At 41.7% G+C, this 24,440-nt stretch overlaps 1 protein-coding gene across 1 annotated transcript in view; it reads right to left on the bottom strand.

Moving 5' to 3' along the window:
- The window catches only part of LOC142183237 (transmembrane protein 150A-like), a 103,696-nt gene extending 79,496 nt beyond the window's left edge, over nucleotides 1-24,200 (bottom strand). Inside the window, exon 1 of the mRNA XM_075258255.1 lies at nucleotides 23,813-24,200. Within this exon, the coding sequence (XP_075114356.1) occupies nucleotides 23,813-23,892 (80 nt within the window). The 5' untranslated portion in view covers nucleotides 23,893-24,200. The remainder of the gene's footprint in view (nucleotides 1-23,812) is intronic.
- Nucleotides 24,201-24,440: the final 240 nt, after the last annotated feature.

Genomic DNA, 24,440 nt, shown 5'->3' with positions numbered 1-24,440 from the left:
TCATGAGATTTCTCTTCAGACTCTACAGTATAATAACCGGAGGCCCAGTGTTATTTGTCTCTTCTGGGCTCCAGCGTAAGCGTTCTCATCGGGCGTTCAGATTGAGGTTGCATCAAGCCAAATGCAAGCATTGCGATGTCACACGACTCAACCTGATGTCAGAAGTCCTGAAGAGAACAGGGAGTTGGTTACCCGGGTTGACAATCTGTTATTTTTCAATTATTTGTCCAACCCTGTCCAACACCCACTAATAGAATGTGCAAACCTATTTTTCTTACCCTGGATATCTACTTTAAAGGGATCCTATCATTAAAACTATTTTCTCTGCCTACCACATCGGAATAGCCTTAAGGGCTCGTTCACACGGAGTTACGTCCCGCGAGATTTGGCACGTGTATGCCGCGTGACCCTTTGCGTGCCGTACACACTCCCATTGAGCTCAATGGGAGCGGGGATCGTATGCGCGGCGCATACGATCCCCACTCCCATTGAACTCAATGGGAGCGTGTACGGCACGCAAAGGGTCACGCAGCGTACACGTGCCAAATCTCGCGGGACGTAACTCTGTGTGAACGAGCCTTAAGAAAGCCTATTCTGCTCCTACCTTTAGATATCTTCTCCGGGCCACCGTTCAGTATGAATCCGGGTTTTTGTCGGTATGCAAATGAGCTCTCGCAGCACTGGGGGCGTCCCCAATGCTGCGAGAGAACTCTCCAGCGCCGCCTCCATCTTAGTCTGGAACGGCCTCGCTTCGCGTCTTCTTCCGATACTGGGTTTAAACTGTGCATGCCCACTGGCCACAAGAAAATGGCTGCTAACTAGAGATGAGCAAACACTAAAATGTCCGGGGGTTCGAAATCCGATTCGAACAGCCGCACACTGTTCGACTGTTCGAACGGATTTCGAACCCCATTATAGTCTGTGGGGGGGAAATGCTCATTTCAGGGGCACGCAAAATTCGATAAAATTATATTTACCAAGTCCATGAGTGACGGTCAGGCAGATTCTTCTCCTTGCGCAGCATCCCCGCGTCTTCTTCCGGCTGGAATTCACTCTGCCTAGGCATCGGGACCTAGGCAGAGCCGACTGTGCATGCGCGGTCGGCTCTGCCCTACGCCTGAGCAGAGCCGACTGCGCATGCGAGGGCATGCCCGCACATGTGCAGTCGGCTCTGCCTAGGCAGAGTGAATTCCACCCGGAAGACGACGTGGGGACGCAGCGCGGAGAAGACTTCGGAAAGGTAAGACAAGAACCACCATTGATTGGCAGAATGTATAGCATTCTGCCAATCAACGCTGGTTCTGCATCGAACCTTAAACTTCGAACAGCTAGTAGTGTTCGATAGATTACAAGTATTTCGAATACCGCAGTATTCGATCAAACACCTACTCGATCGAACACTACTCGCTCATCTCTACTGCTTACACTAAGGGCCTCTTCACACGGAGTTTACGCTCCGTGTATTCTGTATACACTCCGCTCATATTGTTCATTTTACACGTGTAAAATGTAGTTAGCCATTGAGGTCAATGGTTTTTCCGTATAACGCGCATCTTTTTGCGCGCGCGCAGAAAGACGCGCGTTATATGTACATGCCATTGAACTCAATGGCTAACTACATTTGGGGGGGACGGGACACTTTGATGCCTGCGATCAGAGATCGCAGGCATTCATTCCAGACCCGGCATCTGCTATAATAGAACGGCGGATGCCGGGGAGTGTGTTAGCCGCCGGCGCAGGGCCTGCAGTATTGCCATGCTCCTGCCGCTGCAGAAAAAACAGCGGTGGCAGGAGAGCGGCGACACATTTGGACTATAAGTCGCACCCTCATTTTCCTCCAAAATTGTTGGGGAAAAAAGTGCGTCTTATAGTCCGAAAAATACGGTATTTGATCTGAGGTCTATGAGAAGGAAAAGGACAACATAGATGCCTCTTAGATGGCTCCATTGTCATAGAATATGGAAGTAGTATCAGGACACCAGATGAACTCATGAAAAGTTTTCATTTTTAATTAATAACTTCTAAGCTTTGTACACAGGGGCAAGGTTACGTCATTGAGTAATCTAAGTGATAGTGGAGAGATTGGTAAAGAACGTAGATACAATTTTACCTGCTGCTAAAATTCTAAATGCAAGTTGAGATAAGTAGGTCAAAAAACAAAAGGAGTGTAAAGCCCAAGGACAAAAATCTGAAGTCAGATTTTGAATCAAAGTGAAGAATCATGAAGGCTAGTTCCACACCATACCTGGGAGGGGTAAACAGAGTGTATGAGCCCTAAAAGCAAAAACACTATATAATCTGCAGTGACGCAACATTAACATGCTGCCTGGTAATGCATGTGAACAAGTTATTTCTTCCAACTATCGGCATTTAGCTCCTCATTCCTGTAGAAATCGGATCCCGACAATTACAGAGCAATCAGCTGGAAACTGGTAAAACTTGAGCTTTTCTTCTCAGACAGCAGACGGCAAAGCCTGTAGGCAATTCCTCTGACAAGGACTGGCTTTCAAGTTTCTAATTAAACAGCTGCATGTAGACATCAATGCACCTAGAAGTATGTTCATGGATGGTCAAATTACACAGGACACAGCTAAAAAGATCCTCATTTTCAGACCTTGAATCTAGGATCATGTCCAGACAAGATAGCAGACACCACAAAAAGACAAGTTTCCGTTGTCCCAGCATTTACCAACAGACTGCTTAGTTAATGAACATGATGTGCACAGGGTTTTTTTTATGCAATTAACAAATGACACAATGAAGCCATACACATAGGATAGAGGTAGGTAGAGAGCTGAACAACCGCTGAATGAACATTCACACAATTAATCATTCCACCAACACATCCAAACATATTGTAGGCCTTATTCACACATCCAGATGTTGCAGACGTGAGATCTTTGTGATATTCATGGGCAGCACTCCGCCATCATTTTTGAGTTGTGTGCCGGCTGTGGTTGAACCCCACGTGAATAACATCAACATTTTTTTCAGTTTCCTATACCTTACAATGTCCGTGGGTCAGTGAAAAATAGACAGCACATTCGTGAACCAAAATAGAGTATGTCTAATTCATACATAATATTGGCCACTACCAGAGGTGTAGCTATTGGAGTCACAGTGGTCCTAGTTGCCACTCTGTAAGGAGGTGAAGGGTTAACCTCCTTATAAGCAACCCTAGGTGGGGGTTCAGTAAATGGCTGTACACAGAGTTCTTGCCCAAGGCAGGTTACCCTTTGGTCACAGTAGTTTATCAATGTTATGTTTGTTTGGTGACGGTTTTCTGTTTGTGTTGTGTAACTGGCTGCAATGCAAAGTGATGGGAACTGAGTATATTTACAACAGGCAGAATGTTGGTTGAGAAATTGTACCACGGAGGAAGTTCTTCAAGCCGTCCTATGGTACAACCTAGTGCAGACATCGGTGTGATGCTTGAGTTATGCTGGGGCTGAAGAGCAGCCTTTAAATACAAAAAAAATAAAAAATAAAAAAAAAAGGTAAAAAAATTGCTTATACCCCAAAATGCACCATTGACAACTACAAATCATCCTGCAAAGAACAAGTCTTGACACTGCTCTAGGACCACCAAGTCTAACTACACCCCTTGCGGCCATCAGGGGTCTAGCTACTCAACATGTAGAACAAGCAGATGCTACTGGGTCCTGGACCCAAAAAGTCCCCCTGCTACATAAAACAGCATTATTCTAAATGCAACAAGAAGCTCTGAGTTATACCTCTATGCACTACAGTCTATCAAACTGCCCACACAAGTTCAATGAGAGTGGGTAAAGGATAGATTATTTCTAGGAATGTTATTTTATGGATGTGGCAATCACAGACTAGTGACTAGGAAAGTGGATGTAACAGCAGCCCTTTATTCAAGCGACTTTTTCTGTTTGTATTGTATTAAGAGTTACGGAATTAACTTTATATGTTTGATATATTTAGATATTCATTCTGAATATAGATTCCTGTACAATTTTGCATAACTGTGCACACGCATTGATACAAGACATATAGAATGTATACAAACGTTGGACAGCAGACATCTCCTGACGTATGGTTGTAACACGGGATGTGAAGCAATAAGCTGCTGTGATAACAAAACACTGGCTGGATTAAAAACTAAACCATTGGCCCCTTGCTTCCCCTAATACATGTTCGGAAATTAGGTTCACATTCAAATTCACATACAGTAGATTGTGGCTGGAAAATCAGTTTTCTAAATGAAGAGTTGAGGAGTCAGGACGCACATCTAAAAATATTATAACAAAGCAACCAACGCAATGGGGGGCTCAGGCCTCGCCACTTTTTTGACACAAAGAATATGATGAGTGAATAGCAAAGCACCTGGCATGTAAACAATACTGGGAGCTACAAGCTCAGTAAAACAGCTGATCTGTGGGGGTCCTAGCAGTCAGACCCCCGCTGATCTAAAATGGATAGCTTATATTAAAGATAACCCATCAATTTCAAAAAGGGGAATAACCCTTTTGGTATTTCAGTTACTTTGTATTGATGACCCATCATCAGAATAGGTTATTAATAAGATCAAGGTGACCCCTTCGCTATTTACATTGCACAGTATCTGTGTTATAACGATCATGCGTTGTAATTACAGACTGTATTAACATTGCACGGCTGTTATATAATAGATAGTGTCTGATGTAAATAGTGAAGGGGTCATGTTACTCAAGCGCCATCATTTGTACAAATAGCTGATCAGCAGAGGTCCCAGTTGCTGGACCCGCACTGATCTGTTATTGATGACCTATTCTGAGGAGAGGTCATCAGTAGCAGGTAACAAGATTAACCCTCTAAGAGAGGGGAGGGAAGGAATTATTAAGCTTCACAACAACAGTCAGGGAAAGCCTGACTCTTTGACTGCTGTAAAGCTAACACCTCAGTACAGCAGGCAGCAGAGAAGAGAGCTGATCTCTACTGCCAGAGGTATATAGCAGTCTAGAGATCACTCTTTCCCCAGCTGCTATCATGGTGCTGCAGGGCCCCCCTATTACTCTGGGCCTGGTCAAACTTCCTGTGACCGCAATTGTTACGCCACAGGAATTACCTCTACAAAAGGTAAAGACTGTTGACAGTCTCCCTTTAAAAAATTGATTATTAAATATGGCAACACAGTGTGAACACACTGCAGAATTTTCACTGGGAAATTCTAGATCGTGTTCTTTTGCAGACTTTCACAGCTAAAAACGCCCTGAAGTCAGGTAGTTTTTGCTGCAGGTAGCCCCCCTCTGGATTTCAACATCTGTATTGCAAAGGGTGAAATCTGTGGGTAAAACTCACAGCAATAATTGACATTCAGTACAAGTACTGTAGGCTTTAGTCTATACATGAGGATACATTTTTTTAAAGCTCATGCACAGCGTTTTTACTGTAGATGACAGCAGGTTAGCAGTCACTAGCCCTCTACGCTGTATGGCCCTGGCTTTTTAGCTAGAGAGATTTCTGCAGCAAAGTGTGTCTGTGAACATACCCTTTGGGAGCCTTTAAGCGTAGTTTACGCTCCGCTCATTCAGACGCATAAACACGTGTCAAAGTGACAATCCCATAGACTTCAATGTGTGCCGGTTTTACGCGTGCTACACATCAATGGTTTAAAAGCCTCCCATTGATTTCAATGTGTAGCGCACGTAAGACCGGCACACGTTGAAGTCTATAGGATTGTGTTTTACAGCGCTCACTTTGACAGGTGTTTACGCGTCTGAATGAGCGGAGCGTAAACTCCGTGTGAAGGCTTCCTTAGGCAGAATTCACACTGAGTAACGCTGGCGTTTTTTGTGCTTATTTTGGCGTAAACACGGCGCTACGTGCCAAAATAAGCACAAAAAACGCCAGCGTTACTCAGTGTGAATGCTGCCTTAGACTGTAGCTAAACAGATTCATTTGTTGGCAGGATCTACCAACAAGCACCTACAGTGTATGGCCAACTTAAACAAATTGTAGGGGTTAAAATTAAAAGGGCCTTTTTTTTTTTGTCCAGAAATTGCACAACTCTTGACTAATGGCTCTACCCAGTATTTCAATTTCAAGTAAATTAGCTATAATACTAGATCGTAGCACAGCCTTGGAAAAAAAAAAATATATATATATATATATATATATATATATATATATATATATATATATATATATATATATATATATACAGTCCTATGAAAAAGTTTGGGCACCCCTATTAATCTTAATCATTTTTAGTTCTAAATATTTTGGTGTTTAGAACAGCCATTTCAGTTTGATATATCTAATAACTGATGGACACAGTAATATTTCAGGATTGAAATGAGGTTTATTGTACTAACAGAAAATGTGCAATATGCATTAAACCAAAATTTGACCGGTGCAAAAGTATGGGCACCTCAACAGAAAAGTGACATTAATATTTAGTAGATCCTCCTTTTGCAAAGATAACAGCCTCTAGTCGCTTCCTGTAGCTTTTAATCAGTTCCTGGATAAAGGTATTTTGGACAAACAATTCAAGTTCAGTTAAGTTTGATGGTGGCCGAGCATGGACAGCCCGCTTCAAATCATCCCACAGATGTTCAATGATATTCAGGTCTGGGGACTGGGATGGCCATTCCAGAACATTGTAATTGTTCCTCTGCATGAATGCCTGAGGATTTGGAGCGGTGTTTTGGATCATTGTCTTGCTGAAATATCCATCCCCGGCGTAACTTCAACTTCGTCACTGATTCTTGAACATTATTCTCAAGAATCTGCTGATACTGAGTGGAATCCATGCGACCCTCAACTTTAACAAGATTCCCGATGCCGGCATTGGCCACACAGCCCCAAAGCATGATGGAACCTCCACCAAATTTTACAGTGGGTAGCATGTGTTTTTCTTGGAATGCTGTTTCTTTTTGGACGCCATGCATAACGCCTTTTTTTTTTTTTTTTTTTTTTTTTTTTTTTTTTTTTTTTATAACCAATCAACTCAATTTTTGTTTCCAAAATGAAGCTGCCTTGTCCAAATGTGCTTTTTCATACCTCAGGCAACTCTATTTGTGGCGTACATGCAGAAACGGCTTCTTTCTCATCACTCTCCCATACAGCTTCTATTTGTGCAAAGTGCGCTGTATAGTTGACCGATGCACAGTGACACCATCTGCAGCAAGATGATGCTGCAGCTCTTTGGAGGTGGTCTGTGGATTGTCCTTGACTGTTCTCACCATTCTTCTTCTCTGCCTTTCTGATATTTTTCTTGGCCTGCCACTTCTGGGCTTAACAAGAACTGTCCCTGTGGTCTTCCATTTCCTTACTATGTTCCTCACAGTGGAAACTGACAGGTTAAATCTCTGAGACAACTTTTTGTATCCTTCCCCTGAACAACTATGTTGAACAATCTTTGTTTTCAGATCATTTGAGAGTTGTTTTGAGTAGCCCATGATGCCACTCTTCAGAAGAGATTCAAATAGGAGATCAACTTGCAATTGGCCACCTTAAATACCTTTTCTTATGATTGGATACATCTGGTTATGAAGTTCAAAGCTCACTGAGGTTACAAAACCAATTTTGTGCTTCAGTAAGTCAGTAAAAAGTAGTTAGGGGAATTCAAATCAATAAAATGATAAGGGTGTCCATACTTTTGCACCGGTTAAATTTTGGTTTAATGCATATTGCACATTTTCTGTTAGTACAATAAACCTCATTTCAATACTGAAATATTACTGTGTCCATCAGTTACTAGATATATCAAACTGAAATGGCTGTTGCAAACACCAAAATATTTAGAACAAAAAATGATTAAGATTAATAGGGGTGCCCAAACTTTTTCATAGCACTGTATATATATATATTTTTTTTATTATTTTTTTTTTGCAACACCCCTTTAATGTTTTCTGAATTTGACATACCAATACTACTACCAAGAGACCCTGAAATTTATCACAAGGCTATTAGTGCCCAGCTTTCCAATGTTTTCCTTAGGATCTATTAATAATGAAAAAAGTATACATTCCTTCAGTAACTAAAAGAGATCAGACAGATACTGACAGTGTTAAGCTGTTGGAAAATCTCACACGGTCATCTGTTTATCCAATACAAATAAGACAAAACGCCAAAAAATCATAACAGGCAAATGGGGAAAAAAACAGAAAAGACAAAATACCCAACCCAATTCTTGGAAATATGTGGATGAGTCAATCTTTAGCCATGCACATGAAACGTGTGCAGAGAATAACAGTTGGATTAACACAAAATGGATACAGTTACTTCTACATCTAACTTTTAGTTAAAAAGTGCTGACACTTAGGACAACTAACTTACTTTAACAGGGTGTCATAAAGGACTAATCGTAAACTTGAACACCCTTAGAATATGACTTCAGGTCAATGAACAGCTGAAATAAGGCATCATGTACCCAAATAGGACACTTTAGAGTTTAAGGATGGGTTAGCAAAAAAAAAAAATAACAACCCATCCCCACACACACACTATCCCTAACCACAAAAACAGGGAAGAACATGCTGATCTGAGGGGGTCCAAACACTGCACTGCATATCCATTCATTCCCTATGGCCTTACCAGAGATAGCCAAGCATTGTACTCTCCCATCCTATCCTACTAATATTATAAATCCTACTAATTTTATAGATGTGAAACTTTGGAAGTTTGTTACTCGATCACGCAAAATCGGCTGAACAGATTTGGATGAAATTTGGCATATACCATATTTTTCGGACTACAAGACGCACTTTTTTTCCCCCCCAAATTTCGGAGGAAAATGAGGGTGCAACTTATAGTCCGAATGTGGGGAGCCGCGCTCCTGCCACCGCTGGTTTTCTGCAGCGGCAGGAGCGTGGCAATACTGCAGGCCCTGTGCCGGCGGCTAACACACTCCCCGGCATCCGCCGTTCTATTATAGCGGATGCCGGGTCCAGGCATCAAAGTCCCCCCTTCCCCCATCAAATACCGAAGCTCATGCCTGCAATCAGAGATCACAGGCACAAGCTCTGACAACTCCGCTGTAAAAATTACAGCGGAGATGCCCACCGGAGATGTCCTCTCCCCCCCCCCCCCCCCCTCAGGAGATGTCGCCCCCCTCCAAAAAAAAAGTTTAAAGTTAGCCCCGGGGCCGGTCCCCACCAGTCCCATACCTTTAAAGTTGCAGGCCAGCTCCTACGCGGTGAGCTTGCAGGAGCCGACCTGTCATCGCTATATTACTATTGCGGCTGGTCTATGACCCTTGCAATAGTAATGTATAGAATCTCCCATAGATGGCAATACACTTGTATTACCGTCTATGGGACTTGCAATCAAATGATTGCAGGTTCAAGCCCCCAGGGGGTGCTAATAAAATAGTTAAAAAAATAAAAAAAAAACCACCTTAAAAAAATGTAATAAAAAATAAAATAGAAGTTCACCTCCTTTACCTATAATACATATAAAAGTATAATATTACTGTGAAACATATATACATTAAGTATCCCTGTGTCCGAAAATGCCTGGTCTACTAATATTTTTCCTGTACAGTGAATGTCAAAATCAAAAGTGCTAAACCGCCGGGTTTTTTTTTTCACTGTTTTGCCTCCGATTTAAATAAAAAGGTGATCTAAGCAATAGACATTTCCCAAAATGGTATATCTAAAGAGTACATCTGGCCCCACAAAAAACACGCCCTATACATCCCCATACAGCTGCAGGGTCACCTGTCAATGTGTCCTTGCAAAACTACAACCCCCATACATTAAATATTTTCCCATTTTTTGCTTGAAATTTTTTTCCCCTATTTTCCTTCTGTAAAACCTAGGTGCATCTTATAGTCCAGTCCAAAAAATACGGTAGATAGTTTGTAACCTGGATTAACACATAGGATACTTTTTATTCCGGGAAATGACATGGCATTTCGACTTATGAATTTATGTTAATATACTGTATTAAACTCCTCTTGCCAGCAGGACAATCTCAGCTAATTGCAGTTTGCTGATAAAGCCTGGTCTGTTATCTCTCTATGTAAACACACAGATAATACTGAGTCCATTGTGTACAAGCATCTGCACCTTATCTGATCTGCATAAGTGTTCTGTGTCCCATTCAGCCAAAGAGAAGGGGAAAGGGGGGGGGGGGGGAAGAGACAAATACACGAAGTCAGAAGCAGATGAGATGGGAAAACCCCTTTAATCCAAATTGGCAGTTTGCTCATTTTAAACATGCCTGAGCTGCTGAAATGCCGGAACAATCACAGGCACGGCGCGAGGAACAAGTTCAGTGGCAGGCCAGCTTGAGAGCTACCGAAATGCCATAACAGGCAATTTTTTTTTTTTAATTTATTTATTTTTTATTACTCAGACATTTTTCATGTCTCTCTGGACCCAATTCTGAAGTCCACACAGACCAAGTCACGGGCAGAAGCTAGTAGACAGTAAATTGAGTAATAGTGCACATGCTCAGCCTAATGCTCCTTTTGTAACTAGATAACCTTAAAATTCAGACCAAACTCCTTTTGTGCTGTAGCTATTACCTATATTCAGTTTCACATCTACGTTGAAAATGCGCATGAAAATGCGAAGAGAAAAGCGTTGCAAGCAGCACCTTTCTCTCCGCATTTTTCGTGCAGAATTCGAGCTGAAACCACACGGACCCCATTATAGTCTATGTGGTCTGTGGGTTTTTTACAATAACTGCTTATTTATATGGCTTAGGTTTCCGTTCGTGCGGTCCCCAAGCAGACCTCCGAGCGGAAACCTGAACGCTGATATGAATCTCGCCTTAGGTTTCCACTTATGAAGCCATGTATTTATCTTTGTTTGTGGGGCAAGACATTTTTATTGATACCATTTTGGGGAATATCTGATGTCTTTGGTAAAATTTAATTCTGATTTTTCTGAGGTGAAAAGGCTAAAAATCCAGGGATTCGGGCATTTTGATTTTTTTCACTGCTACTGCATTCACCGCATGAGACAAATAGTTTTATATTTTTATAGTTCAGGCATTTCCCTTTGTATATTGTTTTAAACTGAAGATAAAGTTTTGTTCGCAGGACTTTATCTTCCATTTAAAAAAGACAAAAAAGATTGAGGAAAGGTCCATTTTGTTTTTAACAGAGAGAAAGGTAATGAATGCAAAAAGAAGGTGCTCTATCTGCATACATAATTCAATCTGGGTTTCAGGTCGTTGTTCTGATCCCACAACAGATCAGAACAATCGACAAAAAGCAGGCTAATACAATTTTTTTTTTTTTTTACTCAGTGGCAGGAATGTATTAATCAAAAGCTGTTTTGTGGCATAAAGGGATGATATTGAAGTGCATGTATGGCACAAGGCCCTTTTCTTGTGGCAAACAAGCGCCAAAAGCCCCAGTCCGAGTTAGAATGGAAACCTACACCAGTTCCTACCTGGCGCAGATTTCCATTATGGTTCCAGGACCTGATTTATGCAGCCATTTCATAAATCTCTCGGTTTCTCCACCAGTCAGGCTGTTTACTAATATTGGCTTAAGATATGCCGGTCTTTATAAATGTGTTCCTATGTTTTTTAAACTTTCAAGCCCCAGGGGAGCTTGAACCAACAAACAATTGCATATACTATAGACTGCAATATTATTGCAATGTCTGACCCCAGCCCAATAGTAACTCATCATTGGAGTGGAAGCACCAAAAAACCCCAGAAAGCAGATCCTGACCAAAACACGTAGCACTGGAGAAAAAAAAAAAAAAAAAAGCTCATACACCTCTACAACTATAACCTGTAACATCTAGTTATAGCAAAAAAAAAACAAAAAAAAACAGAAGACTCCTAAGCGAGCACCCAGCCTTATGTTGTCGGTGTAGTGCACCTACTATCAAATGCTGCGCCCATGAGTTAAGAGTCTCCAGATTTAGCTACAGTCAAAAGTGCATTCAGTGCCCCACGTTGCAGAAATGCAGCTTTTTTTGTTGCAGATTTTATTGCATTTTTTTTTTTTTTGAGCCAAAGCCAGGAGTGGACTGAGCAGAAGGCAGAAGTATAAAAAAAAAAACTTCCTAAATATTTTCCATTCCTTTTGTAGCCATTCTTGGGTTTGGCTCAAAAAACTGCAGCAAAATCTGCAACAAAAGAAGCTGTGTTCCCGCAATGTGGGGCTTCAGCCTAAAAGTGGTTACCTGCAGAAACCCACAAACCCCATAATGGGTTTCTACTGTACCTGTTAAATGCAGAGAGAAAAGTCCTGATGGCAAATGAAATGGGGATTGGAATCCCCCGAACAGCGAGCAAACATAGACGTGAACCCAACCTTTATAGTATTGTTGTTACACTCTGAAATAGCAGAAAGTTTGAGCAGCGTATCCACAGCACAGTCTGCATGTATTACATGTGTACTTTCTAGAGAACTTACTCACTTATTCTAATGATGAAATCAGAAGCATACAGGACATCAACTTTTCCCACCACTTGTGATTTACTTTCATTGTACACTTGTGAAATTTGCACTAAAAATGCAACAAATCAACAGTGTGTGAACACAGCCTTGCCTTTCATTGCCATCATGCCCACTGAGGGCTAAGAGTTGGGGCATCTTTACATGGCAAGTTGACAAGTGGCAGGAAGTCCTAGCCTATTGAAAACTCCGCAAAATACATTAGAGACAGTCATGTGTAAAAGTTTACAGTTCTATAAAAGACAACAATATAACGGTCTAATGTTTATGGGACTGAAAGCCCAATTCACATGACTAGACTGCATTTCTGCATTTCTTTTGTCTGCTCTGTTGCAATAAACTTAAAGTAAAAAAAAAAATGAAATAAGAAAAAGAGGATGTTCATAATTACCTGGTTAACCTCCCCTATAACTATGTGGCAGAGTAGGACTGTATACTGACTTATACTAAGATATGACAAGGCTTCTGATACAGTTAGGGCCAGAAATATTTGGACAGTGACACAATTTTCGCGAGTTGGGCTCTGCATGCCACCACATTGGTTTTGAAATGAAACCTCTACAACAGAATTCAAGTGCAGATTGTAACGTTTAATTTGAAGGGTTGAACAAAAATATCTGATAGAAAATGTAGGAATTGTACACATTTCTTTACAAACACTCCACATTTTAGGAGCTCAAAAGTAATTGGACAAATAAACATAACCCAAACAAAATATTTTTATTTTCAATATTTTGTTGCGAATCCTTTGGAGGCAATCACTGCCTTAAGTCTGGAACCCATGGACATCACCAAACGCTGGGTTTCCTCCTTCTTAATGCTTTGCCAGGCCTTTACAGCCGCAGCCTTCAGGTCTTGCTTGTTTGTGGGTCTTTCTGCCTTAAGTCTGGATTTGAGCAAGTGAAATGCATGCTCAATTGGGTTAAGATCTGGTGATTGACTTGGCTTTGCAGAATGTTCCACTTTTTTGCACTCATGAACTCCTGGGTAGCTTTGGCTGTATGCTTGGGGTCATTGTCCATCTGTACTATGAAGCGCCGTCCCATCAACTTGGCAGCATTTGGCTGAATCTGGGCTGAAAGTATATCCCGGTACACTTCAGAATTCATCCGGCTACTCTTGTCTGCTGTTATGTCATCAATAAACACAAGTGACCCAGTGCCATTGAAAGCCATGCATGCCCATGCTATCACGTTGCCTCCACCATGTTTTACAGAGGATGTGGTGTGCCTTGGATCATGTGCCGTTCCCTTTCTTCTCCAAACTTTTTTCTTCCCATCATTCTGGTACAGGTTGATCTTTGTCTCATCTGTCCATAGAATACTTTTCCAGAACTGAGCTGGCTTCTTGAGGTGTTTTTCAGCAAATTTAACTCTGGCCTGTCTATTTTTGGAATTGATGAATGGTTTGCATCTAGATGTGAACCCTTTGTATTTACTTTCATGGAGTCTTCTCTTTACTGTTGACTTAGAGACAGATACACCTACTTCACTGAGAGTGTTCTGGACTTCAGTTGATGTTGTGAACGGGTTCTTCTTGACCAAAGAAAGTATGCGGCGATCATCCACCACTGTTGTCATCCGTGGACGCCCAGGCCTTTTTGAGCTCCTAAGCTCACCAGTCAATTCCTTTTTTCTTAGAATGTACCCGACTGTTGATTTTGCTACTCCAAGCATGTCTGCTATCTCTCTGATGGATTTTTTCTTTTTTTTTCAGCCTCAGGATGTTCTGCTTCACCTCAATTGAGAGTTCCTTTGACCGCATGTTGTCTGGTCACAGCAACAGCTTCCAAATGCAAAACCACACACCTGGAATCAACCCCAGACCTTTTAACTACTTCATTGATTACAGGTTTACGAGGGAGACGCCTTCAGAGTTAATTGCAGCCCTTAGAGTCCATTGTCCAATTACTTTTGGTCCCTTGAAAAAGAGGAGGCTATGCATTACAGAGCTATGATTCCTAAACCCTTTCTCCGATTTGGATGTGGAAACTCTCATATTGCAGCTGGGAGTGTGCACTTTCAACCCATATTATATATATAATTGTATTTCTAAACATGTTTTAGCAAACAGCTAAAATAACAAAACTTGTGTCACTGTCCAAATATTTCTGGCCCTAACTGTATATTCCAATATTGCGATGCTTGTCACTAAAGATATCTACAATTACGATGATGATTTCCAACATGGAAAACATTTTTCATAATAGCAAATTGCATTTGTGCGCTTTGCTGCATGCGCTTTATTTCATCTAAGAAAAACTTTCCATATTGTGATTGTAGTGTTTATCGGGTACAAACTGGAAACGTTTTCAATAATTGTATAGTTATCCTGAAAGAAGAAGAAAAAAAACAAAAAAACAACCCCCCTCCCAAAACACCACAGAAGTCCATTGTTCAAACTGAACATGATAATGCCCCATATAGGCAGACAAGGATGTTAATGATTACAGTCAGATCCATATAATGTCTATACAGCCACAATAAGTGATACGCACAGTACAACTAAACTAATAGATTATGGCACGGTGATCAAAGATCTTCCTGTTCTTTTGGTGGCCATCTGGGCAACCACAATGTGTGTGGCCAGTTAAACAAACTACAGAAATTCCATCTGCAAGCAATGGAAATAACCACATGGACAAATTTGCCCTGGATTTCAGTAATTTCTCATGTTCTACCAAGCAGACAGCTGCACAATGTGAATGATTGTATTTGTTTTTCTACATTCCTTGTACTACACACACTCACTCGAGATCCTATTGTTATCTCATGGGGCTTGTTTACCAACATCCCCATGTGGAAAAGGTTATATATTTGTATACACCATGCACATGCCAACAGCAATTACTGTGCCCAAACTACACTGGCTTTACATGGAGAGATTTGCCAATAGCACAATGTTGTTTCATATTTTAAGGTTTTATCGAGGTGTCCAGAAACAAATAAAGGCAAAACGACAAGTGTCACACATGGATAGTCAAGAGAAAAGTATCACAATTTAGTATGGCAAGATAAATGTCAGAAAACTGATACAACCCACAGTCTAGTAAACTAATATCTAATGCAAACATGCCTCTACAGTATGTGGAAGTATTGTACCCTAGAAGCATGCGTCATATCTAGGACATGACAGGAACTGTATGGCAGCACACTGACACTATAAGTCACGTGTCTAACAAGGTTTTTAGAAGAAAGAAGATTTTTCTACTTTGCTCTAATTCAGTAGTCTCTATCCTGTGGCTATGATGCAGTTTTTATACACTATATAGCAGACTTCTATATGAACAGTATCATTTAACCCCTTCCCGACATCCGCTGTAATAGTACGGCGCTGCCGGGAAGGACTTCCTTCAAACTGCCGTAGTACAACGGTGGCTGCATGGTGCACACACAGAACCTGTGTGCGCAGCATGCCCTGTGAGTGTCAGCCGTATGTTACGGCTGACAATGCCCTGTGACACCCACAGTCGGAACTGGGTCCTATCGCAGGTGTTAACCCCTGAGATGCCGGCGGTCAAACATGACCACCGTCATCTCCGAGGTTTCGGAACATAATGGTGCCGATTGGCACCTCCGCGACGGTTTCGGAGGGTGACAGTGTTGGTAGTGGGCAGCCCGGGGTCTGATCAGTGACCCCGGGTCTGCCTCATCACTTACCCCTCCACGTACCTGGTTGATCCTACCAAAATGGAAGCTGTCAGCTTCCTCTACTCTGCAATACACGTGTAACACATGTACTGCAGCTACATCTGATGAAGCAGAGATCAGCAGATCACTGCTTCAATCCCCCATGGGGACAGAAAAAAAAAAAGTTACAAAAAAGTAAAAATAAAAAAAAGTTTAAATTAAATTATAAATAAAGCCCAAAAATCCCATTTCCCATATAAAAGGTTTTATTATGTAAAATAAAGAAAAAGAGAAAAAAAATTACATATTTAGTATCACCGCGTCCGAAATAACCTGAATAATAAAATAAAACATTATTTAACCCGAACAGCGAACATCATAAAAAAAAAAAAAAAAAAAAAAAAAAGTAGAAAACCACACGAAATAATGATTATTCACCACCTTTCCCTTACAAAATGTTCAATAAAAAGCAATCAAATGGTCAGATGAAAACCAAAATGGTACCAATAAAAAGCAGAGGTCATCCCGCAAAAATGCTAAAAGCAATGCTAGAATTGAGGTTTTCTTTTACATCTCACTCAGAAAGAGTTAAAAAAAATGTAGTCAATAAGTTACAGGCACCCCAAAATGGTGGCATTGAAAAGTACATCTAATACCGCAAACACCAAGCCCTCATATGGCCACACTGCCAGAAAATAAAAATCTAGCTTGTACAATGTGAAGACAAAAACCCCAAAAGTCGCCAAATCATTATGACAGAAGTGGCTGCGACTAGAAGGAAATGTATAAGCTGTGCGAGCGTTTTCAGGGGACACCCCATATTTAGAGCTTATGAGAGATAATACACCAGCGCTGATCCCCCCGAATGCCCCTCTTCCCCGTCCGTGTCATAGGAGCTAGTGGGAAAATAGAATGGGATTTGGTGTACCCAATTTACTCCGCACAGCTTACACATTCACTTCGGGGTTACTAATGCTCACTACACCACTTGATAAATTCTTTGAGGGGTGCGGTTTTCAAAATGGGGTCACTTTCTAGAGGTTTCCACTGTTTTGACACCTGAAGGGCTTTGTAAATGCGACATGGTGCCTGAAACTGATCACAGCCAGATCTGCCCTCTAAAAGCTCTTTGGCGCGCCTTCCCTCCTGCGTCTCGCTGTGCGTCCATATATTAGTTCACACCCACAAGTGGGGTACTATGGTAGTCCAGAGAACTTGCATAACAAATTGTGGGATGCGTTTTTCTCCTTTAACCCCTTGTGAATGTGCAAATTCTAGAACAAATCGAAAATATTAGTAAAATAAAATCAAAATTTGAAAATTTCACCTCCATTTTGTCTTAATTCCTGTTAAGCACTTATAGGTTTAAATTACTAGGTATATGTTGTCTTGGCTTATTTAAGGGGTGCAGTTTTGAAAATGGGGTGATTTATGGGGGTTTTAATACAAGGGTCTTTCAAAACCCCTTCATAACTGGATTAGTCCCTTAAAAAATGGGTTTTAGAAATTTCTTGAAAATTTTTAATATTGTTGTTTCACTTGTAAACCTTATAATGTCCATAAAAAATAAAAGGGGCGACTAAAGTTTGATGCCGACATAAAGCAGAGATCTGGTACATTAGATTTAGGATAAAATTTTGGTTGTCTGACTATCTGTATGTAATGCACATCATTTCAAACTTTATAAAATGCATATTTTTAAAAATTCCCACCAAATTTCCTATTTTTTCATAATTAACCCCTTCCCGACATGCGCCGTAATAGTACGGCGCATGTCGGGTCTGTAACTATGGCAACCGCCCGGGAGCCGGGCGGCCGCCATAGCCACCAGGTGTCTACTGCTTTAAGCAGTAGACAACCGGCTCTAATTCCTCCGATCGGTCCTCGGACCGATCGGAGGCATTAACCCCTCCGCGCGTTGCGGTCTAAGGCGCCGGAGGCGCCATTTTCCCGGCGGCGCATGGGCGCCGCCATTTTGGCCGGGATCGCCGGCTCCTGGAGCATGCTCCAGGGCTGACGTCCCGTTGCCATGACAGCCGGGAGCCTTGTACAGGCTCCCAGGCTTTTCTGCAAAGTGTCTCTTTTGCAGGCTGGTCTATGCAGCCTGCAAAACAAAGGATGCTTTTTTGAAATGCATTGCAATGCATTAGCATTGTAATGCATTGCATTAGTGATCAGACCCCCTGGGGTTCAACACCCCTAGGAGGTCTAATAAATGCAAAAAAATAAATAAAAAAAAAAGTTAAAAAAAATATAAAAAAATATAAAAAGAATTAAAAATTCAAATCACCCCCCTTTCCCTAGAACACATATAAAAGTAGTTAAAAACTGTGAAACATATACATGTTAGGTATCCCCGCGTCCGAAATCGCCCGCTCTACAAGTCTATAAAAATATTTTTCCTGTTCGGTAAACGCCGTAGCGGGAAAAATAGTCGAAAGTGCCAAACCGCCGTTTTGATTCTGATAAAAATTTGAATAAAAAGTGATCAAAGCAATAACATTTCACGAAAATGATAGAACTAAAAAGTACACCCGGCCCCGCAAAAAAAGACGCCCTATGCATGCCCGTACACTTACGTATAAAAAAGTTACGGCCGTCGGAATATGGCAACTTTTAGAAAAAAATTTTTTTAACACAGTTTTGGAATTTTTTTTAGGGGTCAAAATGTAAATAAAACCATAGAAATTTGGTATCCCTGGAACCGTACCGAAACACAGAATATAGGGGACATGTCATTTTGGCTGCACAGTGAACGCCGTAAAACCAAAGCCCGTAAGAAAGTCGCAGAAATGCATTTTTTCTTCAAATCCACCCCATTCTGAATTTTTTTCCTGCTTCCCAGTACATTATATAGAATAATTAATGGTAGCATCATGAAGAAAAATTTGTCCCGCAAAAATTAAGACCTCATATGGCTCTGGGAGCAGAGAAATAAAAAAAAGTTATGGGGTTTAGAAGGAAGGGAGTCAAAAACGAAAATCAAAAAATGCCATCAGCGGGAAGGGGTTAAACACAAAACATATCAACCAAAATTTACTACGACATGAAACACAATGTGTTACGAAAAAACTATTTCAAAATCACCTTGGTAAGTTAAAGAATTCCAAAGGTATTGCCACATAAAGTGACATGTCAGTTAAAAAAAAAAAAAAAAAAAAAAAGAGCTTGGTCAGGAAGTCAAAGTGGGGTTAAAAAAATTATGTGGATGGACACACCATAGTATACCATTCTGAAAACGCAGCGTTTCTGAAACTCTGAATTTCATCCGTGCTTTGTGCGAAAAGAATTTTCTTTCACTTTCCTGTAAAAGGAAAAGTTACCTCCCACCCCAATATATTTCCACACAAGCCAAAAACGCTGTTTTTCTGCGACATGGGGCCTTAGCCTTTAAGAGGACCTTTCATGTCCTCGGACACATGTGGTCTTATTTACCACTAGAAAGCTGACAGTCGCTGAATTCAGCACACTGTCTGCTTTCCCGTTATGTGCCCTGGGGAAGAGAGAGATCGGTGCAATTACCGATAGCTCTTCACTGTCAGAAGGGCCTTCCTGATAGTCTAGCTGGGAACGCCCCTCCCGACAATACTTTGTGTAGCTCTGTACTGTTAGAGGGGGTGTTGCGTACTGCACAGCTATGACGCTGAGTGGAGAGGAACACCCCCCCCCCCCCCCCCAGTGAAGAGCTATCCGTAACGGCACCAATATCTCTTACCTGGGGCACATGACAGGAAAGCAGACAGTGCGCCGAATTCAGCGACTGTCTGCTTTCTAGTGGTATATAAAACCGCATGTACCCGAGGACATGAAAGTTCCTCTGAGACAATTTCCGATACCTGTAATATTAAAGGGGTTGTCCCATGAAAAGCATCCTATCTATACTGCTAGTTTATGTGGATTTAAGACTTTTCCTAAATGCATTGCTTTATCAAAACTGCTTTGTTTGGCATTATCTTAATTTATTCACTTCACTGTTTACACTGCGTTTCCATGACCACGGTCCAGTGCTGAGCTTATCTGCTCAGTCTCAAAGTGACCTAGCTGCCTGATCTCAGGGGTGAGGGAGGGGCTGAGTGCTGGGAGCAGCTCTGAGCTGTGTATGTCTCTGCCACAGACAAGCAATGAGCTCCTCAGATAGGGGAGGGGGGAGGTGACAGCTCCAGGATTTCTGAGCTCTTATCTCCTGCTCTTCCACTTATCAGTCGGTTTAATTGAATATGGCTGATAAGGGCTGAGATAAGGAGATCGGAGAGGTACCTATTACAAACTGACTCAAATCCAGCTCTTCTACATCAGCTTCATACTGTGGTAATTCATTTACAACCTATCCCTCATTACTGACAGCAAACATAGCAGATAGCAGAGCAAGTGAAACCCTGCCCACCAATGTGCCGAGAAAACCAGGAAGTGAAGAGAGCACACAGCTTGCAGGTTGATGAACAAGCGTGATGGGACTACCCCTTTAACTGAGGAATAAAGCCAAATAATCAGATGTGAGTTTTTTGTTTTTTTTTATTTCTTTTTTATAGTCACTGTCACTCAGCTGAATTAAGTTCAATGCACGTGAATGAGGACTACTTATATGATTGATAATGTAATGGACTGCCAAAATATAGGTCATGTTTTACTTTTGTCCCTTTTCACAGTCTGCTCCATACACTCAACTATATGAGGAATCTGTGGAAATGGGTACCCCTTGGATGCAAGATGGCTGTGAAAAATGTCCATTTTTCCCAGCCATTTTGCAAACCAGTCATGTGACTGTAACCCAAAATTACATTCACCCTTGAACCCGGTGTCCATCCAACTACAAACCTGATTTCAAGTAAAAGACAACCACCATTCTGGTCAAAGGGGTCTGTTGTGCTTATGTCCATTATCTTTATGCAGTATACAGAATGGTATTAAAAATCGAGAAAAAAAAAGTACAAAACGAATTTACACCACTGCACATAATGTGTAGCCTGGTTTCTGTCTCCTACACAATGTATAGTGAGTTTATGACATTCAGCAGCAAGACCTTTCTGTAGAATAACATATAGGGCCATATGCATCAGCGCATCGTGGTTTATCCTGCAGTGATTTCGACAAAGTTCACAGAGTTTTCCTCTGCGGACTTTCTGCTTCAATTATACCTTTTAGGAAAATGCTGGTGTTTCTGTAGGTATAATTGACATTCTGTGATTTCCAAAACTGCAACGATTTTGGAAATCGTTGCGTGCCGGCAGCGCATATTTTAATGCAAAGTGAATGGGATTCGCTACAATCCCATCCACTTTGCTGTGACCATAAAATCAACATGCGTTTTATAAAAAGCAGTTTTTCCGTAATGTGTGGATGGGATTAGCCAGGATCTCTAGCGTTTCCGTAACATAGGGCCAAACTCTTCCCTCACCACTGTCTAATACTACTCCCCCCCCCCCCCCCCAAAAAAAAAAAAAAAAAAAAAAGTGCATTTCTGTCAGCTGTTTCCTACCTCCCATGGACACAGATCGCTTCTCTAGCCAACCTTTTACCTGAATGTAGCCAGGTGACAAACTCCGTATATATATATATATATATATATATATATATATATATATATATATTTTTTTTTATTAATTGGAGCCCTTCACATTGCCTCAGTAACATTTTGGCATTACCACAATCCATCTTTTGCATTTTTTTTTTGTATTTATGATTATATAAATTTATTTTTTAATTTTTTTTTAAGTTACATGATTTATTAATAGACACCACAAGCAGAAACAAATGGTATTAACTTACAGTACAACCATCCAGCTTGTCAGAGTCAGATAAAACAAGCCTGAAACAACAGCAGCCACCCTGGACAAGTTTAACAACACTTCAGCGTTCGTAGTATTATCATCCACAGAAGCCCTGACAATGTCATCACCTACTAAAGCCAGCCTTACCTGTAACACTAGTGTATACAATACAACAGAACAGTTAGATATCAGTTAATACAGTAGCTGCACTGCTGCTTTCCAAGATATCCTGATGGCAAGATTCCCATAATGATTTGATTTAAAGGGGCTTAAAAAAATAAAATAAAAAAAATTAGGTACAAAAAAAAAAAAAAAAAAAAAAAATTAGGTACACAAAAACCACAAATAGACACATTGGTATGTAAATTAAGGGCCTAGACAAGGTACATAAAACCCTGGTGCCAAACCAGGTCATGTCACATCTAGTACTGTGTTCTTATACCTTCTGTACAATTGACAATTGTCATTTAGGCCGGTTGCAGATGATCGTGGTATGGGTCAGTGCACTATCCCTGTATTTCACATAGAGCACACTGACCCATACTTTTCTACGGACCTGTACACATGACTGCGATTTTCATGGTCTCATGTGCGGGCCGCCAGTCATTTAATGAAAGGAGCAGTGCAATCCCGTGTCCATGTATGTAGCGTAGCTTATGCTATAAATCACAGCATGCCGGTTGCAGCACGGTCGTCTGCAACCGGCCTTAGACCCAGAATATTTAGACCAGGGTCCCATTTCCGGCTAAGGCTAAGTTTACACAGAGTTTTTTGGTCAGGGTTTTGGCATTGTCGCGAGAGACATTTCCTGAGGCGTTTTTTTGCCATTTAAGGCGTTTTTCGAGGAGTTTCCTGATCCGTTTCCTCTTGGGATGTGGTCATGAATTATATATTTTTTTTTTAAAACGCCTGGCGTTTCCTGATCAGGTTTTTTTCAAAAACGCTTCAGGTTTTTGACCAAAAAACCGTGAGCAGGGAAAACCGGCTCATATTGACTTGCATTGAAGCCATGAGCCGGAAAACGCTCACGGCTTCAAAAAAAATGAACATCTAGACTCAGAAGCATTTTGTATAATTTGAATGGTGAGGCTTTTTTTGGTTCAGGGTTTGGAGGTGGATTTCTGCCAAAACCCTGACCGAAAAACTAAGTGTGAACTTATCCTAATCCCCTACACAAATTGCAGGGGAAAAAATCTGCAGCGGAGAAGCCACGATCCGTTTCTGCCACGGTCTTTTCCGCAGCATTTTTTTTTTTGCTGCGGCTTGCTATGTGGGGTCTTAGCCATAAACAGGAAGACACAGGGTGGAGGGGAGACATAAAGGATATCTTGTAGGTTATAAATAGAAACTGTGAGTAAGGGTCAGACAATAATACACAACTCAGGTCAGCCTGGGCAGGGTATACATTACAAGTGGCTGTATAAAATACATCTCATTCAATAAAAAAATTATAATTATTGAAAAATTATATATACACGTTTTACCATTTCCACAAACTGCATAATAATAATTATTATTATTTGCATGTACACACACGGTCCGCACAGCCATCTCATTCAATGTGTCAAGCCACCGATTATCCATCACAAATGTCACAACTACAATTATTAAACTTTCTGATAAATTCTCTGACAATCACATATGTGTATCCCATGGCTTTGGCACCACAGCTGCCACCACTCTTGTTAGCAGGGCTTATTATTGGTTTGGTTGGACCTGTCCATGTCCATCTTGAGGCCAGATAATATTTATTAGCCTTGCCAGTAGTAAAGCCAATGGCAGGCTCTTGGAGGCAGCTGCAAGGCTCATTATCAGATGACAGGACTGACATGATGAAGGTGCCAGGGACTTTTAGCATTGATGTGGACATGGCATCCCCTAGAGATTTAACGAGCACTACCAGCCCCCATACCTCCCCCAAGATGTTGCACACATGTCATTACCTTTCTCTCCAACACAAAGACCCCTTTGATCGGTCTTCCCCCTGCTACCTCCCCCATCATTCACCAGACCAGATCTCTCAGCCATGCACAACTTACACGATCCACATCCCGGTGATGGTGAAGGCAGGCAGTGTGATGGGCAGGATCACCCAGCCTGGCATCTTGGAAAGAGGCATGATAGGGAAGTGCCTGTGCCCAGAAGACTGCCCGGGCTGTGCTGCCCAGCTGATGGCTCTCCTTAGGCTTCAGCACTTAGTAGCAAGCTCCTGCAGGGAATTGTCCAGGTCCAGGTGGAGGCTTCTCCCAGTAACTCCAGAAAAGTTTCAGCTGCTTTTCTCCCATAGCCCAGGCTAGGCTCAGCACTGCCAGCAGCCCTGGCTACACTCATGCAGGAGGAAACGTCACCCTTCCCCGGGCCAAGGCGCCCTACAGCCCGGCCGGGACTACAGACAAGGTATGTGATCAGAGCTGTGATCTCCCGATCACTCCGTGCAAGCAGGCTCCCTACAGATCACAATGTAACAATCTGTGCGAGTGAGCCCCGCCCCGGGACCGCACAGTCCCCGCCTAGATAATACCCAGCCCCGCCCCGGGACCGCACAGCCCCCGCCCTGAGGTGGAGGAGAGCCTGGACGGAAAAATCTCTGCGTACAGTCTGTCTGCCCTTTCTGATAGACGGAAATACAGCACATTGTGGGGAATGCATGTGCTTCTAGTCGTACAA

Source organism: Leptodactylus fuscus, chromosome 10, assembly GCF_031893055.1.
Source record: "Leptodactylus fuscus isolate aLepFus1 chromosome 10, aLepFus1.hap2, whole genome shotgun sequence".
In the NCBI taxonomy this organism is placed as follows: domain Eukaryota; kingdom Metazoa; phylum Chordata; class Amphibia; order Anura; family Leptodactylidae; genus Leptodactylus; species Leptodactylus fuscus.
Note: the sequence above shows the minus strand (reverse complement) of the source record. Positions and strands in the feature narration are given on the sequence as shown.